Raw genomic sequence first — 20,435 nt, forward strand, 5'->3', positions numbered from 1 at the left:
ATTCAAATACAAACTGGTTGCCCTTGATGGGAATGCTGCCAAAACAAAACAGGAATTTAATTAGTGTTAAAAGACATCTCTACCTTTTCCGAATATGACAGGAATGTTTGATGACATTTGTGGTTGAAGTGATTAAACAGGAATGAGTGCTGAAGAAGGTGTGTGGGCAGGGCCAGGTAAGTTTATATCCAACCTGTCCCGGTACAATTCATTACTGTCAACGATTCACAAGTGTTCACATTTCACACTGAGCTGAAGAGTTTTGGAAAGAACATGATTCAACAAGGTCTGTTTAGATTCTGGTTCTGTCTGCTGTCCATGTGTGTCCTGGTCTGTCACGGTCGGGCCCAGGTCCCTGAGCCAGCACATTGCCTCCTATCTGGGACCTACAACCTGACCCAGCAGCCTGTGGAGGGAGAGGATGAAGGGAAGTGCTGGAGGGATTGCTACACAGAGCCTGACTGCCACATGGCAGTGATAGTCATACCTCTCATCAGCAGGAAGCAGTGCCTGCTGGTCAACTGTCTGAACCAGAGCAGACACTCGTACACCCGACATCCCAGCACACAGATCAGGGTCTACCCAAAGACCACCATTGACAACGGTAGGATTTTAGTCTCTTATTATTAGTTAGTAATCTCAAACACTGTCAAACAGACTTCTATAAAATGTTTGAATATATTTTGAAAACTCAGGATGTGAATTCTTGATAACATCGTCCTTCAGTATTTCTGTCAGAGATGAAACTTACCTTCTATCAATTATCTCCTTTCCACAGTCCAAAGGTACTATTACATGATAGATGCATACGAACGAGCTGATGAGAAACGTAAGTACAAAGCTGCTTTCTTATATATTAACATTGTAAACCAGTTGGTACTTGTTGCTTTTCCTGTTTTTCCTGAAGGACCAAAAACCAATGTGTGCTATCAATACAAATTAAGAACTGTGCACACAGTTGAACAGAACATACTGGGACTGTTACGTCTGAAAATCAAGTACTCTGTTTCTAAAAGTTCAGTAAACGTTGATGGTAAACCCACCACTGTTAGTGCTGTGAGATAACAGAAGGAATAACAGGTTAGTATCATCAATTATGGGTGGCTGGATATGGCGTTTTGGTCATATGGTTATATCTCAAATAAAACTGACTTTATTAATGAGAAATATCTGCAAATGAATATACAGTCAAAAGTTTACATACACTTGTAAAGAACATAATGTCATGGCCGTCTTGAGTTTCCAATAATTTCTCTTATTTTTCTGTGATAGAGTGATTGGAACACATACTTCTTTGTCACAAAAAACATTCATGAAGTTTGGTTCTTTTATTAATTTATTATGGGTGTACTGAAAATGTGACCAAATCTGCTGGGTCAATACATACAGCAATGCTAATATTTGGTTACATGTCCCTTGGCCATTTTCACTTCAATAAGGCGCTTTTGGTAATCTTTGACCACTCCTCTTGACAGAATCGGTGCAGTTCAGCTACATCTTTTGGCTTTCTGACATGGACTTGTTTCTTCAGCATTGTCCATGTTCTCGATGGGGTTTAAGTCAGGACTTTGGGAAGACCATTCTAAAACCTTAATTCTAGCCTGATTTAGCCAGTCCATTACCACTTTTGATGTGTGTTTGGGGTCATTGTCCTGTTGGAAGACCCAACCTTCAGGCTGATGATTTTAGGTTATCCTGAAGAATTTGGAGGTAATCCTGCTTCTTCATTATCCCATTTACTCTCTGTAAAGCACCAGTTCCATTGGCAGCAAAACAGGCCCAGAGCATAACACTACCACCACCATGCTTGACGGTAGGCATGGTGTTCTTGGGGTTAAAGGCCTCACCTTTTCTCCTCCAAACATATTGCTGGGCATTGTGGCCAAACAGCTCAATTTTTGTTTCATCTGACCACAGAACTTTCCTCCAGAAGGTCTTATCTTTGTCCATGTGATCAGCAGCAAACTTCAGTCGAGCCTTCAGGTGCCGCTTCTGGAGCAAGGGCTTCCTCTCAGTCAATGGCGATGTAAAACACGCTTGTTCCAGCAGCTTCTAATGCATTGCAGTATGTGTTCCAATCACTCTATCACAGAAAAATAAGAGTTGTAGAAATTATTGGAAACTCAAGACGGCCATGATATTATGTTCTTTACAAGTGTATGTAAACTTTTGACCACAACTGTAAGCCAGAAAACAAGAGTATGCTTAGTTAATTGGACAGGATAAATTAATTTGTGTCTTCTTCTCGCAACAGTTCATTGTTCAGAGTTGATGAGTTGCAGCAGCTGCCAGTCGGGGATTCACAGATTCTTCTACAACAGAACCAGTTACAGGTGTGAGAGCTTCCCCAGCGGCTGTGGGTCCAGCAGAAACTCGTTTGAAACCCAGGAGGGCTGTGAAGCCCTCTGCAATGAAAAGTGTAAGAAACTTTTTTATACATCCACATGCAGCACAGTCACAGAGATCTGAACATCAAACAGTTCAATGACTTCATCTTGAGTTTTACTTCACAACAGCTGGACCTTAACAACAGTAATGAGTTTATTTCCTTCTCCTGCATCAGTTCGTTGTTATCGGCCCGTGCAGTACGGAGCAGGCAGCTCAGACATGTCCATGTTCTTCTTTAACGTGCTGAGTTATAGCTGTGAGAGGTTTAACTTCAGAGGCCACGGGTCCAACGGGAACATCTTTCACACTGAGGAGGAGTGTGAGAAGCTCTGTGGTGACATTAAAGGTAACGCTGTCTTAAATGATCATTGTTACCTTGTAGTAATAATTACATACACCGTAATATACATTAATGTTGCTGAACATTATCTTCACTTGTATTTTATCGACTAACAATAATAATTAATATCATTTATTTTTAAAACCAGCTCCTACAACGCCTCAACCTGCTGTGACTACAGGTAATTAAACTGTTTCCTGCGTTATCTTTATTTTATAACTATCTCATCAACACTACTATTAAAATGAACATTTTGAACTCTCTAACAGTTACTACAGTTGCTGTTTCTACAGAGACGACAGGTAATTATATTTACTGAATGTCATCTTTACTTGTATTTCATCGACTAACAATAATAATTAATATCATATATTTTTAAAACCAGCTCCTACAACGCCTCAACCTGCTGTGACTACAGGTAATTAAAATGTTTTGTGTGTTGTCTTTATTTTATAACTATCTCATCAACTCTAATATTATAATTAACATCATTAACTCTTTAACAGATACTACAGTCACTGTTTCGACCAAAAAAACAGGTAATTATATTTACTGAACGTTATCTTTACTTGTATTTCATTCATCGGTCAATACTATAAATAATATAATTTATTTTCTTTTTTTTGTAAACCAGCTGCTACAACGAAGAAACCTGTTGTCCCTCCACGTAATAAAACCGTTCCTTGCATTGTCTCTATTTTATAATTATCTCATCAACTCTACAATTATAATTAACATAACAGAGAAGACAGCTTATTATATTTAGTAATCATTATCTTGACTTATTTCTTGCATTAATTGTAAAACATTAATAAATGTTTATTTTCAAACAGGTACTCCACCTCCTGCCATCGACCTCACAGGTATTATCTTTACTATCTGTTAGTATGAATTTTCTGCTGACTATAGTCCAGCGGCTCCTTCACGTCTGGAGGCTGTCTGACAAACCTGTTAAAGAATGACCAGAATAACTTTTACGACCTTACCAAGAATATCCTATTCTACCCTAGATGGGCATTGTACTATATTTGAGCAACTGTGTCGAAGGTATAAGTAGTGGTATTCTGTAGACAATCCGTGTCAGTGTCTGATGCATGTAAGGCGTGAACCGAGCTCGTATTAAACATGCATTAAGCTGAACTCCTGATCTGATTCATCATTGCCACAGTTTTCGCACTATCACTATCTTTACACTGAAAATACATATTTGTCTCTCACAAATCACTATTCTTCTGCCAATGTTAGGTATTAAATGGTATTTGCAATTTCCATTCCCTCTTAAATAGAAAGAACACTGACTGTACATTGTCTTTCATAGATCGAACCTCCTGATCTTTGTCTTCCTTCCTCTCTTTCAGTTTTAGTTTTCATTATTTTGGGCAGTAGTGTGGGCTTTATGGTCCTAGTCGTCATCTGCGCTGTCTGCAGTTCATGGATCTGCGAGTGTGTTGAAGACAACAAGCGGCGTCAATCCTACAGCGGGTAAAACTGAAAGGTTGCTGTATTTAGTGATTTCAAAAAAATCTGATATACCTGCAGCCATGTGATCATTAATAAAAGCCCTCACCTTCTCCAGCCTTAGTTTATAACTAAACTAACCAACTAGTGATCAAAATGGAAGCATTACAACATCAAATTGTCCTAAAACTCACCTGACTGTGAACTGTTTAGTTATGCAGGTCACTGGTGACTGACACGTCTTCCTGTAGATGAATGTGCTCGCTGAGGCGGTTATATATATACATATACACTGTTATATATATGTTATTGTTTTTTTAATTAAGATTATAAATGTTCATTTTTGTTAACGTTGTCAGGAAGGTGATCATTCTACTTTATGTTTATAGCTGAGGTCATAGTGGGTGATGGTGGTGTATTAGGGTGCATTATACTGAATGGTGTTCCTAATACATGAGAGGGGCAAAATATTAGGAACACCATTCAATGAAATTCCCAGTACACCGCCAACACTTAGTAGATATGATAGTTAAAACTACGTCAGTATCGGTTTGTTGTTTTTAATAATAGAAATATGAGTTTCTATTTTTCTTTAATTACTGTTAAATAAATCACATATGTAGCATCAACACAACTATCACATTACCTCTGCTGTATCTTGAAGAGCAAAGAAAAGTACATCTCCAGCCTCATCGCTGACAAACATAAATAACAACAAATAAGACTGTTTTCCTTGTTATTCAAATCTCAGATGCTGTTTTACACATTTACACAAATAATCCTGTATTTTCTTTCTCTGCAGATACAGGTTGACATCATCAGATGATTATGATCAGTCCCTTATACAGGCAGGGGCTGATGTGGAGAACCCTGAGATACTTGAGGCCTCATCACTTCCTGATATCCAGAGGTGATATGTTTTACTCACATGGTCAAAGGGATGCTAAAGGTCTCATGATAATGGTTATGTTATAAATAATACTACTATTAACGCTGTAAAGGTAGACTCAGATGGTAGATGGATTATTTTTTAACTGGAAAACAATCACAAACAAATACTGATAGTTTATGTTTACGCTTCAAACAGATGATTCAGATTTCTTTGGGGTTTTGCTGCAAAATATTCAAACAACAATGATTAAAATCTGTTCTACACATTTATAGAAATAATCCTGTATTTTTCTTTCTCTGCACAGGTTGACATCATCAGATGATAATGATCAGTCCCTTGTGCAGGCATTGGCTGATGTGGAGAACCCTGAGATACATGAGGCCTCATCACTTCCTGATATCCAGAGGTGATATTTTTTACTCACATGGTCAAAGGGATGCTAAAGGTCTCATGATAATAGATATATACTGGGAGTTCAGTTGGGAAGAAGCTGTTGCAGAACCTGGCTGTTCTGCTACGAGTGGAGCGGTACCGTCTGCCTGAGGGCGGAAGGGTGAACAGTCCGTGATTGGGTTGGGTGGGGTCTGCAATGATCTTGGTGGCAGCTCTGTGCAATGTCCTTGATGGGTGTGAGAGGAGTGCCACTCTCTGCAGGGCCTTCCGGTGTGAGGCAGTGCAGCCCTCATACCAGATGGAAATGCAGTTGGTCAGTATGCTCTCCACCATTCCCTTGTAGAAGGTGGTGAGGATGGGAGGGGGAAGGTGCGCTTTCCTCAGCTGGCGCAGGAAGTGCAGTCGCTGGTGGGCTTTCTTGGTCAGGGAGGATGTGTGCTTGGTCCAGGTCAGGTCACTGGAGATGTGCACCCCCAGGAACTTGGTGCACTGGATTATCTCCACTGCAGCGCCGCCTATGAAGAGAGGAGTGTGGATGGGCTGGTTCTTCCTGAAGTCAACAATGACTTCTTTTGTCTTGTCAACGTTCAGGTACAGGTTGTTGTTGGTGCACCAGTCCACCGGATGTTTCACTTCCTCTCTGCAAGCCAGCTCTTCGTAGTTCTGAATGAGACCCACCACTGTTGTGTCGTCCGCATACTTTATGATGTGGTTAGTAGCGAAGCGTGCGCCACAGTCGTGGGTCATAAGGGTGAAGAGCAGCGGGCTCAAAACACAGCCCTGCGGGGAGCCAGTGCTCAGCCGAATGGTGTTGGATGTGTTGCTTCCCACACGTACAGACTGAGGCCTGTCGGTGAGAAAGTCCAATATCCAGTTGCACATGGGAGGACTCAGACCCAGTGGACCCAGTTTACAGACCAGGTGCTGGGGGATTATGGTGTTGAATCCCGAGGAGAAGTCCACAAAAAACAAACGGACATGGTTGTTTTGTTTCTCCAGGTGTTCCAGGCTCAGGCTGAGTGCGAGGGACACAGCGTCCTCGGTAGAGCGGTTCTGGCGGTAGGCAAACTGTAGTGGGTCAAGTGCTGGAGGTAAAACTGCCATGATATGATCCTACACCAGCCTTTCAAAGCACTTCATTATAGTGGAGGTGAGTGCTATGGGTCGGTAGTCGTTGAGGCAGGTGACAGTGGGGTTTTTTGGTACCGGGATGATAGTGGCTTTCTTATAGCAGGGAGGCACGACCGCCTGGCTCAGTGAGATGTTAAAAATGTCCGTAAGTACATGTGCCAGTTGGTCTGCACACTCCTTAAGCACATGGTCAGGTATCCGGTCTGGACCGGCCATTTTCTTTGGGGTTTTGCTTCAAAATATTCAAACAACAATTATTAAAATCTGTTTTACACATTTATAGAAATAATCCTGTATTTTTCTTTCTCTGCAGATACAGGTTGAAATCATCAGATGATAATGATCAGTCCCTCAAGCAGGCAGGGGCTGATGTGGAGAACCCTGAGATACATGAGGCCTCATCACTTTCTGAGGTCCAGAGGTGATATGTTTTACTCACATGGTCAAAGGGATGCTAAAGGTCTCATGATAATGGTTATGTTATAAATAATACTACTTTTAATCTTTACGCTCCAAACGGATGATTGCAGTTTTGCTGCAAAATATACAAACAACAATTATTAAAAATCTGTTCTACACATTTATAGAAATAATCCTGTATTTTTCTTTCTCCTTACATACAGGAGGTTAATACCACCATATCACAGTCAGCAGTCCTCTGCTCAGCCGGAGTCTGTCAGAGTCAATCGGGGGAGGGGCCGAGGTAGACGACAACGTCACAGACGATGATATTTCATCTAATCAACAAAGGCTCAGTAACTTCCTAAAACATCTGGTGCTGTAGTATTTCTGGCAGCAGGACGGTGTGTGTGTTCATATTTTATCTTTGTTCAGTATCACTGCTTGTTTGTTATTGTTTATCAATCACAACATCAATACTTGAGTCAGTTTCTAATTATTATGTATTGATCGTTATTTGATATCATGTCATTTTGTATTTTAAGTGAAGTTCCTGCAGTAAGTTCATTGTTTTATTTTGATATTTTTCAAAGGGTTTTATTTTCAGACTAATATGATGATTATAGAACCATATTAAGCTGTTGAGTTATTCTCCATTTAAAGCTTTGTTTGTGGATAGTTGATCTTTGTAATTTATTGAATTGTCATTGAAAGGTGCCAGTTTCATGACCTTAAATCCTTATAATGAAAATATTGATGTCATTTATTGTATTCATGAAACATTTTGAACCTCTCAGATGGCAATAAAAAATATTCTGTAAATTAAAACAGTATTCTGTATCATTTCAAACATCATGCAATTCACCTTCTGGCCACCAGAGGGCCACAGATAATCACATACGATAATTAAACTAGTAGAGTTAAAGCCTGAACTACAGGTACAGTCACATTCTTTGAGTAGGTGAGCTGTTCATAATTACTCACCTGGCACAGTTTCAAAGGAAGGGTATTAAAAGCACTGCTGCGTCACATTTCCTGTTTCACTTCTCATGAAGTAATCGACTTCTTGAGAAGTGAAAGTCAGAAGTTTCTAGCACACGTGCAGACGGTGCTTGCTGTGTGTAAAGTCTGAGTGGTCACGTGTGCAGAAAAGCGTGAATTTACCTTAAGTGAGCAAGAAGCTACTGCTAGCAACTGGTTAACTTAGCATACAGACTGGAAACAGCTGTCCTGGATCTGTCCAAAGAACCTCTATAATTCACTAACAGATTCTACTTTGTTTCATATAAAATTGGAGTACGAACATGAAAAATCACAACTGCTCAAAGAAATAGTCCTGGAAATGACCTCCGATGGCCTCTGCATTCCTCGGGATCCCCCAGGAGGAGCTGATGAGCATCACTGATGAGAGGGATGTCTGGGTTTCATTGCTCCGCCTGATGCCACTGCAACTGGTTACAGTTTACTGAAACCACTAAAAATAAGAGGGGATTTAGAGGTCTGGAACCAGGATTATTTTGGCCAAAACTCAGAGCAAAAAGGGAAGAGGTGTTTTTAAATGTAAAACCATGGTGGAAGTAGTTTTGGAAACGTCTTTCATTAACAGAGTATTCAAATACAAACTGGTTGGCCTGGATGGGAATGATGCCAAAACAAAACAGGAATTTATTTATAATCTTAAAAGACATCTCTTCCTTTTCAGAATATGATGGGAATGTCTGATGACATTTGAATGAGTGCTGATGAAGGTGTGTGGGCAGGGCCAGGTGAGTTTATATCCAACCTGTCTCAGTACAATTCATTACTGTCAACGATTCAAACGAAGTGTTCACATTTCACTGTGAGCTGAAGACTTTTGGAAAGAACATGATTCAACAAGGTTTGTTTGGATTCTGGTTCTGTCTGCTGTCCATGTGTGTCCTGGTCTGTCACGGTCGGGCCCAGGTCCCTGAGCCAGCACAGTGCCTCCTATCTGGGACCTATAACCTGACCCAGCAGCCTGTGGAGGGAGAGGATGAAGGGAAGTGCTGGAGGGATTGCTACACAGAGCCTGACTGCCACATGGCAGTGATAGTCATACCTCTCATCGGCAGGAAGAGGTGCCTGCTGGTCAACTGTCTGAACCAGAGCAGACACTCGTACACCCGACATCCCAGCACACAGATCAGGGTCTACCCAAAGACCACCATTGACAACGGTAGGATGGATTCATGTTTTCTGTTGTTTTCTGACTGACTATCCAAATCATCTGTCAGAGTGAGACTTTAATAAGTGACTTTAGTCTCTTGTTATTAGTTAGTAATCTATTTAAAATACTGTCAGACAGACTTATATGAAATGTTTGAAATAGTTTAAAACTCAGGATGTGAATTCTTGATAACATCGTCCTTCAGCATTTCTGACAGAGACGAAACTTACCTGCTATCATACATCTCTCTTCTACAGACCAAAGGTACTATTACATGACAGATGCATACGGACTAGCTGATGAGACACGTAAGTACAAAGCTTCTTTCCTTTTTATATTTTAACATTACAAACCAGCTGGTACTTGTTGCCTTTCCTGTTTTTCTTGAAATTCAATTAAGATTACAGTCTGAGAAATAGCAACTCGTCTTGTTTGCTTGTGTACGTCATATAGAAGCATCAGTATTAAGTTTAAACTCCTTCTAGGTGATTTAATTGGTCAATCAGTCATGTTAGAATGAGATGACAGTCTGATCTTACTTATACTGGGACTAACTGGCTGCAACATAAGACAATTGTCTTTATTTCCATGTCTACTACAAAAGAAATCATTAACTGGTGAGGACGATGATTGTTACCTGGGGCCTGTTAGCTGTAAGGATGATATCATGTTTATAGCCATCAAATGCAAATTAAAGACCTCAAGACTCTTGTAAAACATATGAGTGGGTGACACGGCCAGCTCAAAACCATGACAAATAATGGGAGGTGACACAAGAAGTTAAACCAAGAAAATCATAAATTATTTGTGTCAGTCAGTAATTCAGTATTGAACGACATGTTTGTAAGATGGAAACACAAGCAAATAAACAAACAATAAGGATCGTGGAGAGCAGGGGTCATAGAGCAGAGTTTCCCTTTGTCCTCTCTCTCTTTCATCCCAGAGCTAGTGTGGTGTGCTGTTGTAGTACTGGGAACACTGGGCCCAGGTGTTCCCAGCAGCGAACGACCCACCCCCTCCTGCTGGGCCTCTGTAATACAAAACCAATACAAATGGGGCTTTTCCATTATACAGTTCTAGCACTACTCGGCTCGACTCAACTCGACTCTACTTGATTTTTTTTCCTTTTCCATCAGGGATAGTGTTGAAAAGGCTGTCTAGGGCTGAGCAGAGAGTGGCTAACCATCAACCATTAGAGGGTGCACTGTTGCTGTTCTGCCTGGCTACAAAGCCAGTCTGAACCGGTTTTGCTAGCAGCAAGAAAGAAGAGAGCTTTAGAGATTAAGTCTAGTTTTTTTTAGTTCAAAAGGATTGTGTGCATCCATTTGTACTGTAAGTAGGTTTCAGTTTGATATTGTGAAACATAATTAGTTTGAGTTAAAGTAGTAAATAGAGAGTTAATGTGATTAACCTTTAAGCTAATACTTGTTAACTACTTACCCCTTTCGTTGTATTATGAGGACGTTTTACCTGAGTTTGGTCTTTTCTGTTATTGTTGTACATTCTGGAAACCACACACCTCCAAGTCTCTGTAAGAATCTGGCAAAAATAAAGAACTCTCTTTGCACTACACGGTCTGGTTATTGAGACCCACCAGAGCCCTGACCGGACTCTCCACAGTGATCCGTACTCTCCCACCACCCATACCCCAACACTATTTTTCAGATAGTATCTGGTACCTGCTACTTTTTTAGAATGCCGTCACTGGAAGAGTCATGTGCACGACGTCCCACACAATAATTAAAACCCGTCACGCTGACGAGGTACTATGAAGTAATGGGAAACGACGTACCTGGTACCAAACCGAGAAGAGTCGAGCCGAGTAGTGCTTGAACTGTATAATGGAAAAGTCTGTAAAAAACAGCCCAACAGCCACAAGAGGGGACTGGTCTGCTCCAACTATCAGGGATCACACTACTCAGCCTACTGGGAAAGGCTTATACCAGGTTGCTGGAAAGGAGGCTTTGGCTGATTGTTGAACCTCTGATTCAGGAGGAGCGATGTGGATTCTGTCCAGCTCTTCACCCTTACAAAAATACTTGGGGGGGCTCCTGGGAGTTTGCACATTCAGTCTATATGTGCTTTGTTGACTTGGAGAGGGCTTATGACCATGTCCCTCGCGGACCATCTGGGCAGTGTTGTCGGACAGTATGGGGTACAGGCCTGCTGCGGGCCATTCGGTCCCTATAGAACCGCTGTGAGAGCTGTGTTCACATTCTCTGCAGTAAGTCAGACCTTTTTTCTCAGTGGGTGTTGGGCTCCATCAGGGCTGTCCCTGGTCTCTGATCCTGTTTGTGATTTTCAAAGTGTCTCAAGGTGCAGCTGGGGGGGAGGAGAGAGTCCAGTTTAGGGAACTCAGAATCACCTCTCTTTTTGTGGATGATGTGGTTCTGTTGGCTTCAATCAGGACCTCCAACAGGTTCTGGGATGGTTTGTAGTCGAATGTGAAGCTGGGATGCGGGATGAGAGTCAGCATCTCCAAATCTGAGGCCAAGTGGATGAGTTTAAGTATCTGGGGGTCTTGTTCACAGTGAGGGTGAGATGGAGCGTGAGATTGACTGGTGGATCGGTGCAGCATCACTTGATCGTCCTGGTGAAGAAAGAGCTGAGCCTGAAGGTGAAGCTCTCAGTTTAGCAGTCAGTCTATGTCCCAACTCTCACCCATGCCCACCAGCTTTAGGTAGTGACCCAAACAATGAGATAGCTGAAATGAGATTCCTCTGGAGAGCATCTGGGCTCAGCCTTGGAGATAGGGTCAGGAGCTCAGACATCTGGTGGAGGCTAGGAGTAGAGCCGCTGCTCTTTCACATGGAAAGGAGCCAGCTGAGGTGGTTTGGGCTCCTGGTCAGGGTCCTCCTGGACGCCCCCCTTTGGAGGACTTGCAGGTACGTCCAACTGGGAGGAGACCCAGAACACACTGGAGGGGATTACATATCTCTGCTGGCCTGGGAACAGCTTGGGATCCTCCAGGAGGAGCTGATGAACATAGCTGGTGAGAAGGAGGTCTGGGTTCATTGCTCAGCTTAATGCCACCGTGACCCGGCCCTGGATAAGAGGCAGGAAATGGATGGATGTATGAAGAAAGCAATTGAGCAAGATTGCCAGATCGCAAATCTCTTGGATTTGCAATAGCAAATATGCAATTTTTCTGGAGGGACTGTTCAGTGTAAAGATCAAGGTCTTAGTGTTTCTAAAATGAAATGTACAATAAGTATTGATGGTTAACCCACCACTGTTAGTGCTGTAAATGTGCTGTGAGATAATGAAGGATCAACAGGTAGCATCATTAATTATGGGTGGCTGGATATGACGTTTTGGTCATATGGTTATATCTCAAATAAAACTGACTATTAATGAGAAATATCTGCAAATGAATATAAGACAAAATACAAAAGTATGCTTATTGGACAGGATAAATTAATCTGTGTCTTCTTCTCCCAACAGTTCATTGTTCAGAGTTGATGAGTTGCAGCAGCTGCCAGTCGGGGATTCACAGATTCTTCTACAACAGAACCAGTTACAGGTGTGAGAGCTTCCCCAGCGGCTGTGGGTCCAGCAGAAACTCGTTTGAAACCCAGGAGGGCTGTGAAGCCCTCTGCAATGAAAAGTGTAAGAAACCTTTTAATATATCCACATGCAGCACAGTCACAGAGATCTGAACATCAAACAGTTCAATGACTTCATCTTGAGTTTTACCTTAACAACAGTAATAAGTTTATTTCCTTCTCCTGCATCAGTTCGTTGTTATCGGCCCGTGCAGTACGGAGCAGGCAGCTCAGACATGTCCATGTTCTTCTTTAACGTGCTGAGTTATAGCTGTGAGAGGTTTAACTTCGGAGGCCACGGGTCCAACGGGAACATCTTTCACACTGAGGAGGAGTGTGAGAAGCTCTGTGGTGACATTAAAGGTAACGCTGCCTTAAATGATCATTGTTACCTTGTAGTAATAATTACATGTGTGAGGTGGGTCAGGGCTACTTCACTGTATTCATCTGTCATGTGCTTGCTTCAACATGTTATGGACAATTTTGCATTTTTACTTCAACATGTTATGGACAATTTTGCATTTTTATAAATACTGAACATTATTGCTGATTTTCTGACAACCAAGTATAAAAGTAAACTTTACACTACTTTACGGTTCATTTCAAATCATTTTAGCTCAGAATGAGGTAACAGCTTCATTAGTGTAAAACATCAGTTAAATAAAGACCCAAAAGTGAAATGTTGAGTTACTGTTGCTGAACGTTATCTTCACTTGTATTTCATTGACTAACAATAATAATTAATATCATATATTTTTAAAACCAGCTCCTACAACGCCTCAACCTGCTGTGACTACAGGTAATTAAAGTGTTTCGTGTGTTGTCTTTATTTTATAACTATCTCATCAACTCTAATATTATAATTAACATTATTAACTCTCGAACAGATACTACAGTTACTGTTCCTAAGCATAGGCTATATATGTAAATATTTGCTTTGTTTAATAACTACTATCATTCATTTTAATTAAAACCAGCTCCTACAACGCCTCAACCTGCTGTGACTAAAGGTAATAACATTTTTCCTTGCATTGTCTCTATTTAATCATTTCTACTATTAAAATGAACATTTTGAACTCTTTAACAGTTACTTCAGTTGCTGTTACAACAAGAAAACCAGGTAATTATATTTACTGAACATCTTTACTGGTATTTCATCAATCAGTCAATACTAAAAAAAAATATTTATTTATTTTTAAACCAATGAAGAAACCTGTTTGAAACCTTGTCTTTATTTTATAACTATCTCATCAACTCTAATATTATAATTAACATCATTAACTCTCTAACAGATACTACAGTCACTGTTTCGACCAAAAAAACAGGTAATTATATGTACTGAACGTCATCTTTACTTGTATTTCATTCATCAGTCAATACTATAAATAATATAATTTATTTTCTTTTTTTTAAACCAGCTGCTACAACGAAGAAACCTGTTGTCCATCCAGGTAATAAAACAGTTCCTTTTGTCTTTATTTTATAATTATCTCATCAACTCTACAATTATAATTAACATAACAGAGAAGACAGCTTATTATATTTATTCAATATTTTCTTGATTTGTTTAAATTTAAAACATTAATAAATGTTCATTTTTAAGCAGGACCTCAACCTCCTGACATCTACAACGAAGGTATTATCTTTACTATCTTTATACTAAACATACACGTTTATCTCTATTATACAATTCACAAATCATTATTTCGGGGTCAATAGAAAGAACAATGACTGTACTTTGTCTTTAATACATCAGACCTCCTGATCTTTATTTTCCTTCCTCTCTTTCAGTGTTAGTTGTCTTTATTCTGGTCATTATTCTGGGCTTTATGGTCGTTTTCTACATCTACAACCGTAACCAGCGTCGACGCACTGGCAGGTAAAGTTGAAAAGTATTAAGTGCTTTCCAAATATTCGGTACATACGGGACCTGAACTGGTTTGTACTGTATCCAAGAAGAAGTAGCAGCCTTGTGATCATTAACCCTTGTGTTGTCTTCGAGTCAAGGAAGGAAGGATGGAAGAAGGAAGGGAGGAAGGAAGGATGGATGGAAGGGAGGAAGAAGGAAGTGAGGAAGAAGGATGGAAGGAAGGAAGAAGGAAGGAAAGGAGGAAGGAATGGAGAAGAAGGAAGGAAGGAAGGGAGAAAGGAGAAGGATGGAAGGAAGGAGGAGAGAAGGAAGGAGGAAGGGATGGAGGAGGAGGGGAGGGAGGGAGGGAGGGAGGAAGGATGGATGGAAGGAAGGAAGGAGGGACGGAGGAAGGAAGGAAAGAAGGACAGAGGAAAGAAGTAAGGGAGGAAGGAAAGGAAGGAAGGAAGAAAGGGGGATGGAGAAAAGAGAGAAGGAGGGAGAGAGGAAGGACAGACGGAAGGAAAGGAAGGAAGGGAGGAAAGAAGGAACAGTCAAAACAGACGGGGTCAATTTGACCCGGGAGGACGACAGGAAACGTTAAACAAACTCACCTTCTTCAGTCTTAGTTTATAACTCAACAAATTAAAGTACATCTCCGGCCTCATCGCTGACAAACAGAAACCACAATAAATAAAAGACTGTTACTGTTTTCTCTGTTATCTCAGATGCTGTTCTTCACATTTACATTAATAATTTTGTATTTTTCTTTCTTTCTCTCCAGATACAGGGGATTGATAGCACCACATCAACATGGCCATCACATAGACTGAACTACAGAGGGGTTAAATGGATCAGTCTGGTGATATTCTGAATATTTCATCTAGTTAACAAAGGCTCCGTAACTTCCTAAAACATCTGGTCGCTGTAGTTTTTAACAAGTATGGTGAAATAGAGCGTTTGTTGGGGACTATTTTCAGCGGCGGATGAATCCACATTTGGTGCTGTAGTATTTCTGGCAGCAGGACGGTGTGTGTGTGTGTGTGTTCATGATGTTTTATGTTTATCAATCACAACATCAATAATTGAGACTGTTTTCAATTATTATGTATTGATCTTTATTTGATATCATGTCATTTTGTATTTTCAGTAAAGTTCCTGCAGTAAGTTACTTGTTTTATTTGAATATGTTTCACAGGGTTTTATTTTCAGACTAATATGATGATTATAGAACCATATTAAGCTGTTGAGTTATTCTCCATTTAAAGCTTTGTTTGTGGATATTTGATCTTTGTAATTTATTGAATAGTCATTGAAAGGTGCCAGTTTCATGACTGTAAATCCTTATAATGAAAATATTGATGTGATTTATTGTATTCATGAAACACTTGGTTTGATAGTTTGACAATAAAAAAAGTCTGTAAATTAAAACAGTTTTCTGTATAATTTCAAACATCATGCAATTCACCTTCTGGCCACCAGAGGGCCACAAATCATCACATATGATAATTACTCACCGTCCCCTGAAGTTTGAGCCTTTCTAACAATTTAAATCAACATGAAACTCTTCTGGTTCAATCAGCAGAACAAACAATGAACAGCTGTGTTAGAAAATATCAGATTATTTGATAAAACATTAAAACTACAAGTCCTTGGACAGGAAACGTGTTTGGTATGAGTCAACTACAACTCCCAATGGGCAAATATAGTAGCGGAAGTTGGTCTAAGAGGAGCCGGCTGGTCTGAAGGCTCATTATTCCGAAATCTCAATAGGTAAAAAAATATCCTGCTGGTCCAAAAGCTCATAGTCCATCCCTATAGATGTAAACCAATGACTTAGACCCAACCGCAAACCCAGTCCCTACCGACTATCCATCCACATCCAGTAACACTCACAGCTCTGGAGGCCGCTTCTAATGAAAGGAGAGGGTGTAAAAGGATTATTATTATTATTTATTTAACCTTTATTTAGCATTATTCTCTTTTCCAGGAACAATCTGAACACATTCACCCATGCAAACTGCCAAGTACAACCACAGCAGCTTCACTAGGGCAGGTGGGGTTAAAGGTGGTGATGAGGGAGGAGCGACGCTTCTTTCTCCATTGTGAACACAGAACATCTACAATCACGACAATGAGATACGAGGTATTTTTGAGTTTATTATGAGTCAGTAGACCTCAGGGACAAAGTGATATTACCCTTATTGTTTTAGTTTAATCGTTTCCTGCCACACATTCTGAGATTTAGTTTGAGATGTGATGTTAATGTGAGGAAAACAAAGGTGTGTTTAATCTAAAATACCTGACAAAGTAGAAAGATGTTCCCTCTGTTCTCCTATTGCACTTCCCTTTAGGACGAACCTCGTGATTTAAGGGTTTCACATTCCACTTACACTCTGTGCTTATTCGACTGGGACGACCCTTAATGCAGTGAAACTCCACATGAACACGCAAACAAAGGGGAAGTACAGTATATAGGGGCTGGTTTGGGATTTGGGCCTTTGAGTTGGGTCTGAGCCTCCTCCTCCAGGGCCGACGCTGGACCACGTCAGACAGAGATTTGTGTCGTCATGGTTACGCTCTTTGGGCCCCATGTTGCACGCTGCATGTACAGACCTAAATGGTGAATGGACTCTACTTATATAGCAGTTGTCTTGACTTTTGACCACTGAAAGCACTTTAACGCTACATGTCACATTCACCTATTTGGGGTTTAATATCTTTACCCAACGACACATCGACATGCGGACGACCGGAGGAGCCAAGAATCGAACTGTTCCCGCTCTACCTCAAGACCCATAGCTGCCCCATTGACAGGTGCTTGATCAAATTGTCCACTACAAGATCCTTGAGGCTATACTGGTCAAATTTTGATAATGTCAGCATGAAGATGAGATCTGACTTCATCCAGAACCTCTAAGAACAATCTCTGATCCTCCTAAAGGACATGAAACTTTACTCCAGCTGTTCTTCTGGATACTTGGCCTTAATGTCTTCCCATCATCCAGGTTGTGTAGTTTGCTTTTAGGCCACTTTGGTCATCATGGCAACAATCACAACCAATGGGTCAAAGGTTATATAGAAGCATCATCTGCAGACAGGTTGACGGTGCCTTTGAGCAAGGCAGGAAATTGCAGAGTACACCAGGGGGCGTCTCAGCGGTGCCGGCAACCGACCAATCATTAAGGCTGGGGTGTGGTGTGTGTGTGTGTGTGTGTGTGTGTGTGTGTGTGTGTGTGTGTGTGTGTGTGTGTGTGTGTGTGCTGGGGGTAGACAGGGGGGAGGGGAGGTGGTGTTGGTGAGTTTGGAGGAAGAGGAAAAGATGACCATTTCCTGCTGCAGCTAGAAAATAAAACAAACAGGAAACAACTAGCAGTACTCCCAGAGAGCTCGACGAGGACAGAAACCAGCGGAACGTCAGGGAGGAGAACAGGAGAACCTCAGGGAGGAGAACAGGAGAACGTCAGAGAGGAGAACAGGAGGAACATCAGGGAGGTGAACAGGAGGAACATCTACAGGAACATCAGGACTGAGTGAATATCAGAGTTCAATAGAAACTAACAGCATCAAAGACTGAAACTCACTGTGGAGTACAAACAACCGGCAGACCGGCGGCTGACCTGGACTGTACTGACACACACACTCACACACACACACACTCACACACACACACACACACACACGTGCACACACCCTAACGTGCACACACACACACACACACACTACATGGTCGGAGAGATGCTGCAGTCCTGAAGAGAAGTCCTGGATTATTATTTTAATTCTGCAATAAAAGACGACAAAGGTAAGAACTTAAATCAGTGTGTGTGTGTGTGTGTGTGTGTGTGTGTGTGTGTGTGTGTGTGTGTGTGTGTGTGTGTGTGTGTGTGTGTGTGTGTGTGTGTGTTAACATGTACTGCACATGTTCACACAGTCATTGCATTTTAAGGTGTGTCGCCGGGTTAAAGATGAGACAGAATGTAAGTGAATGCATCGTCTCCACATGGAAGTGTGATTATGTGTGTGTGTGTGTGTGTGTGTGTGTGTGTGTGTGTGTGTGTGTGTGTGTGTGTGTGTGTGTGTGTGTGTGTGTGTGTGTATGAGACAGTCTGACAGCCAGTCCGTGTTCAGCTCAGTCTGATTCTGTCTCCACTGTTTCACATCATAACTCATCAGAGCTGCAGCAGATGATTTATTATATTTATCTAAAGTTTCTTCGCTTTGTTTCCATCTGAACTAAACTCAGGAGTTCTCAGTCCTTCTGTTGCTTGTTAGAAATGAAAATATGTGACAAATTCTTGTGAGTTTTAGCGTGTTTGTGAGTCTGCGTGTTTATTATTATAAGTTCTGAACAAAGACGTCATTGTTACTGTGATTTAACCATCGAACACGTCTCTGTTTGTGTTTGTCTTCAGCTGTTTTCTTCATTCACTGTCACTTAAAGCAGCAGCTGGGTGGTTCGATATGTGTTTAAGATTCATTAAAGGAAGCGAATGAGTTAAAAACCGGCAGATAAAGCTGCACGTGCTCCTAAAAATTTACGTTTATTGTCTCTGAAACTGCAACAGAACATTTACTATGAATGAAACATGAAGCAACTTGAGTGTTTTCTGTCAATATAAAGAGAAAATGTTCAGTTAGTAAGTTTTTAGAGCAAAATATTCAAACCTTTTTATAAGTTAATATCATAAACAGTAAAATAATCGTGTGTTTAATACAGAAAAAGTCTGAAGTGGCTCATTATTAAAGTATAAATCTTCATATTTGGATCCAAACCAACAAAGAACTGATCTACTAACAAGTATTGTGTTCGCATCAAAGTCGGATTTATCTTTTTTCTTCTACTGTTGTTCAAAAAAAGATTAAAAATAAAGGACCAAACTCTCATAATGCTCCTTTATTTTGAAGAGTGATCATGTTTTCAGTCTCTCATACCCCTTTTCCACCGAGCTGGAGCCGGTGCTGGTTTGGAGCCAGAGCCTGACTAAGCACCGGTTCTTTGCTTTTTCACCGCCAAAGCTCCAGCCCCGAGCCTCAGAACTGGAGCCAGAGCGAGCACCAACTCTTTGCTGGTCTAAAGCAAGAACCGATTACATCAGCGGGCTGGGGGCGGGGCTAACGTTTACTAGCTGGCTAACGGGGTTAACGTTCATTAGCTGACTAGCGGGGCTAACGTGTATTAGCATACTAGCGGGTTTAATGTCCATTAGCTGACTTGCGTGGCTAACTGTCATTTACAGAGGGTTAAACATTTGTTGATTAAAAGCACTATTTTTTATCATTTTTTTGCCAGAGCTATCTGCTTCTTCTTCTTCTTATTATTCTTCTTCTTCTTCTTCTTCTTCTTCTTCTTTGTTTCCAGCAGGCTAGCTGCCTTGTGGCATGTTGCTGCCTCTCACTGGTGAATCATGGAAGTGCTTCAAATGCGCGCGCCGGCTACGTTATACAGTGACGTAATCGTGTGGCTCCTTGCCGGTGGAAAAGCAACAGGTTGGTAAGAGGTGCTCGGGTTAGCACCAACTGAGCACTGGCTCTAGCACCAGCTCCAAACCAGCACCGGCTCCATCTCGATGGAAAAGGGGTATGAGAGTAGTTCTGTGTAAACGCTACTGAGCATGTGCAGCTTCTTCTACTACTGATCATCAATAACTTTCTTTAAATGATCTATAATCAATATTTCTATAAGTCTACAGTCTGATGTGTGAGTGTGTGAGTGTGTGAGTGTGTGTGTGTGTGCGTGTGTGTGTGTGAGTGTGTGATGACCCTACAGAGGATTATCAGTGAGTCTGCAGCTCCTCTTCGGCTTTATGGAGCTTTATAGTTGAGTCTCAGCGTTCTCATAGCGTCGCTTTCAG

The 20,435-nt window shown here is 41.1% G+C and overlaps 2 protein-coding genes across 2 annotated transcripts in view; both read left to right on the top strand.

Moving 5' to 3' along the window:
* parlb (presenilin associated, rhomboid-like b) overlaps window positions 1-20,435 on the top strand; it is an 83,864-nt gene that overhangs the window by 32,922 nt on the left and 30,507 nt on the right. The gene's annotated exons all lie outside the window — the stretch shown is intronic.
* LOC133981066 (uncharacterized) lies at window positions 274-5,488 on the top strand. The gene is made up of 9 exons (XM_062419953.1): window positions 274-604; window positions 779-829; window positions 2,255-2,419; window positions 2,564-2,734; window positions 2,877-2,909; window positions 3,562-3,591; window positions 4,087-4,210; window positions 4,989-5,096; window positions 5,383-5,488. The coding sequence occupies exons 1-9, from the start codon at window positions 274-276 to the stop codon at window positions 5,486-5,488; spliced, it is 1,119 nt and encodes a 372-aa protein (XP_062275937.1).

The sequence above is a fragment of the Scomber scombrus genome, chromosome 5, assembly GCF_963691925.1.
Source record: "Scomber scombrus chromosome 5, fScoSco1.1, whole genome shotgun sequence".
Classification (NCBI taxonomy): Eukaryota; Metazoa; Chordata; class Actinopteri; order Scombriformes; family Scombridae; genus Scomber; species Scomber scombrus.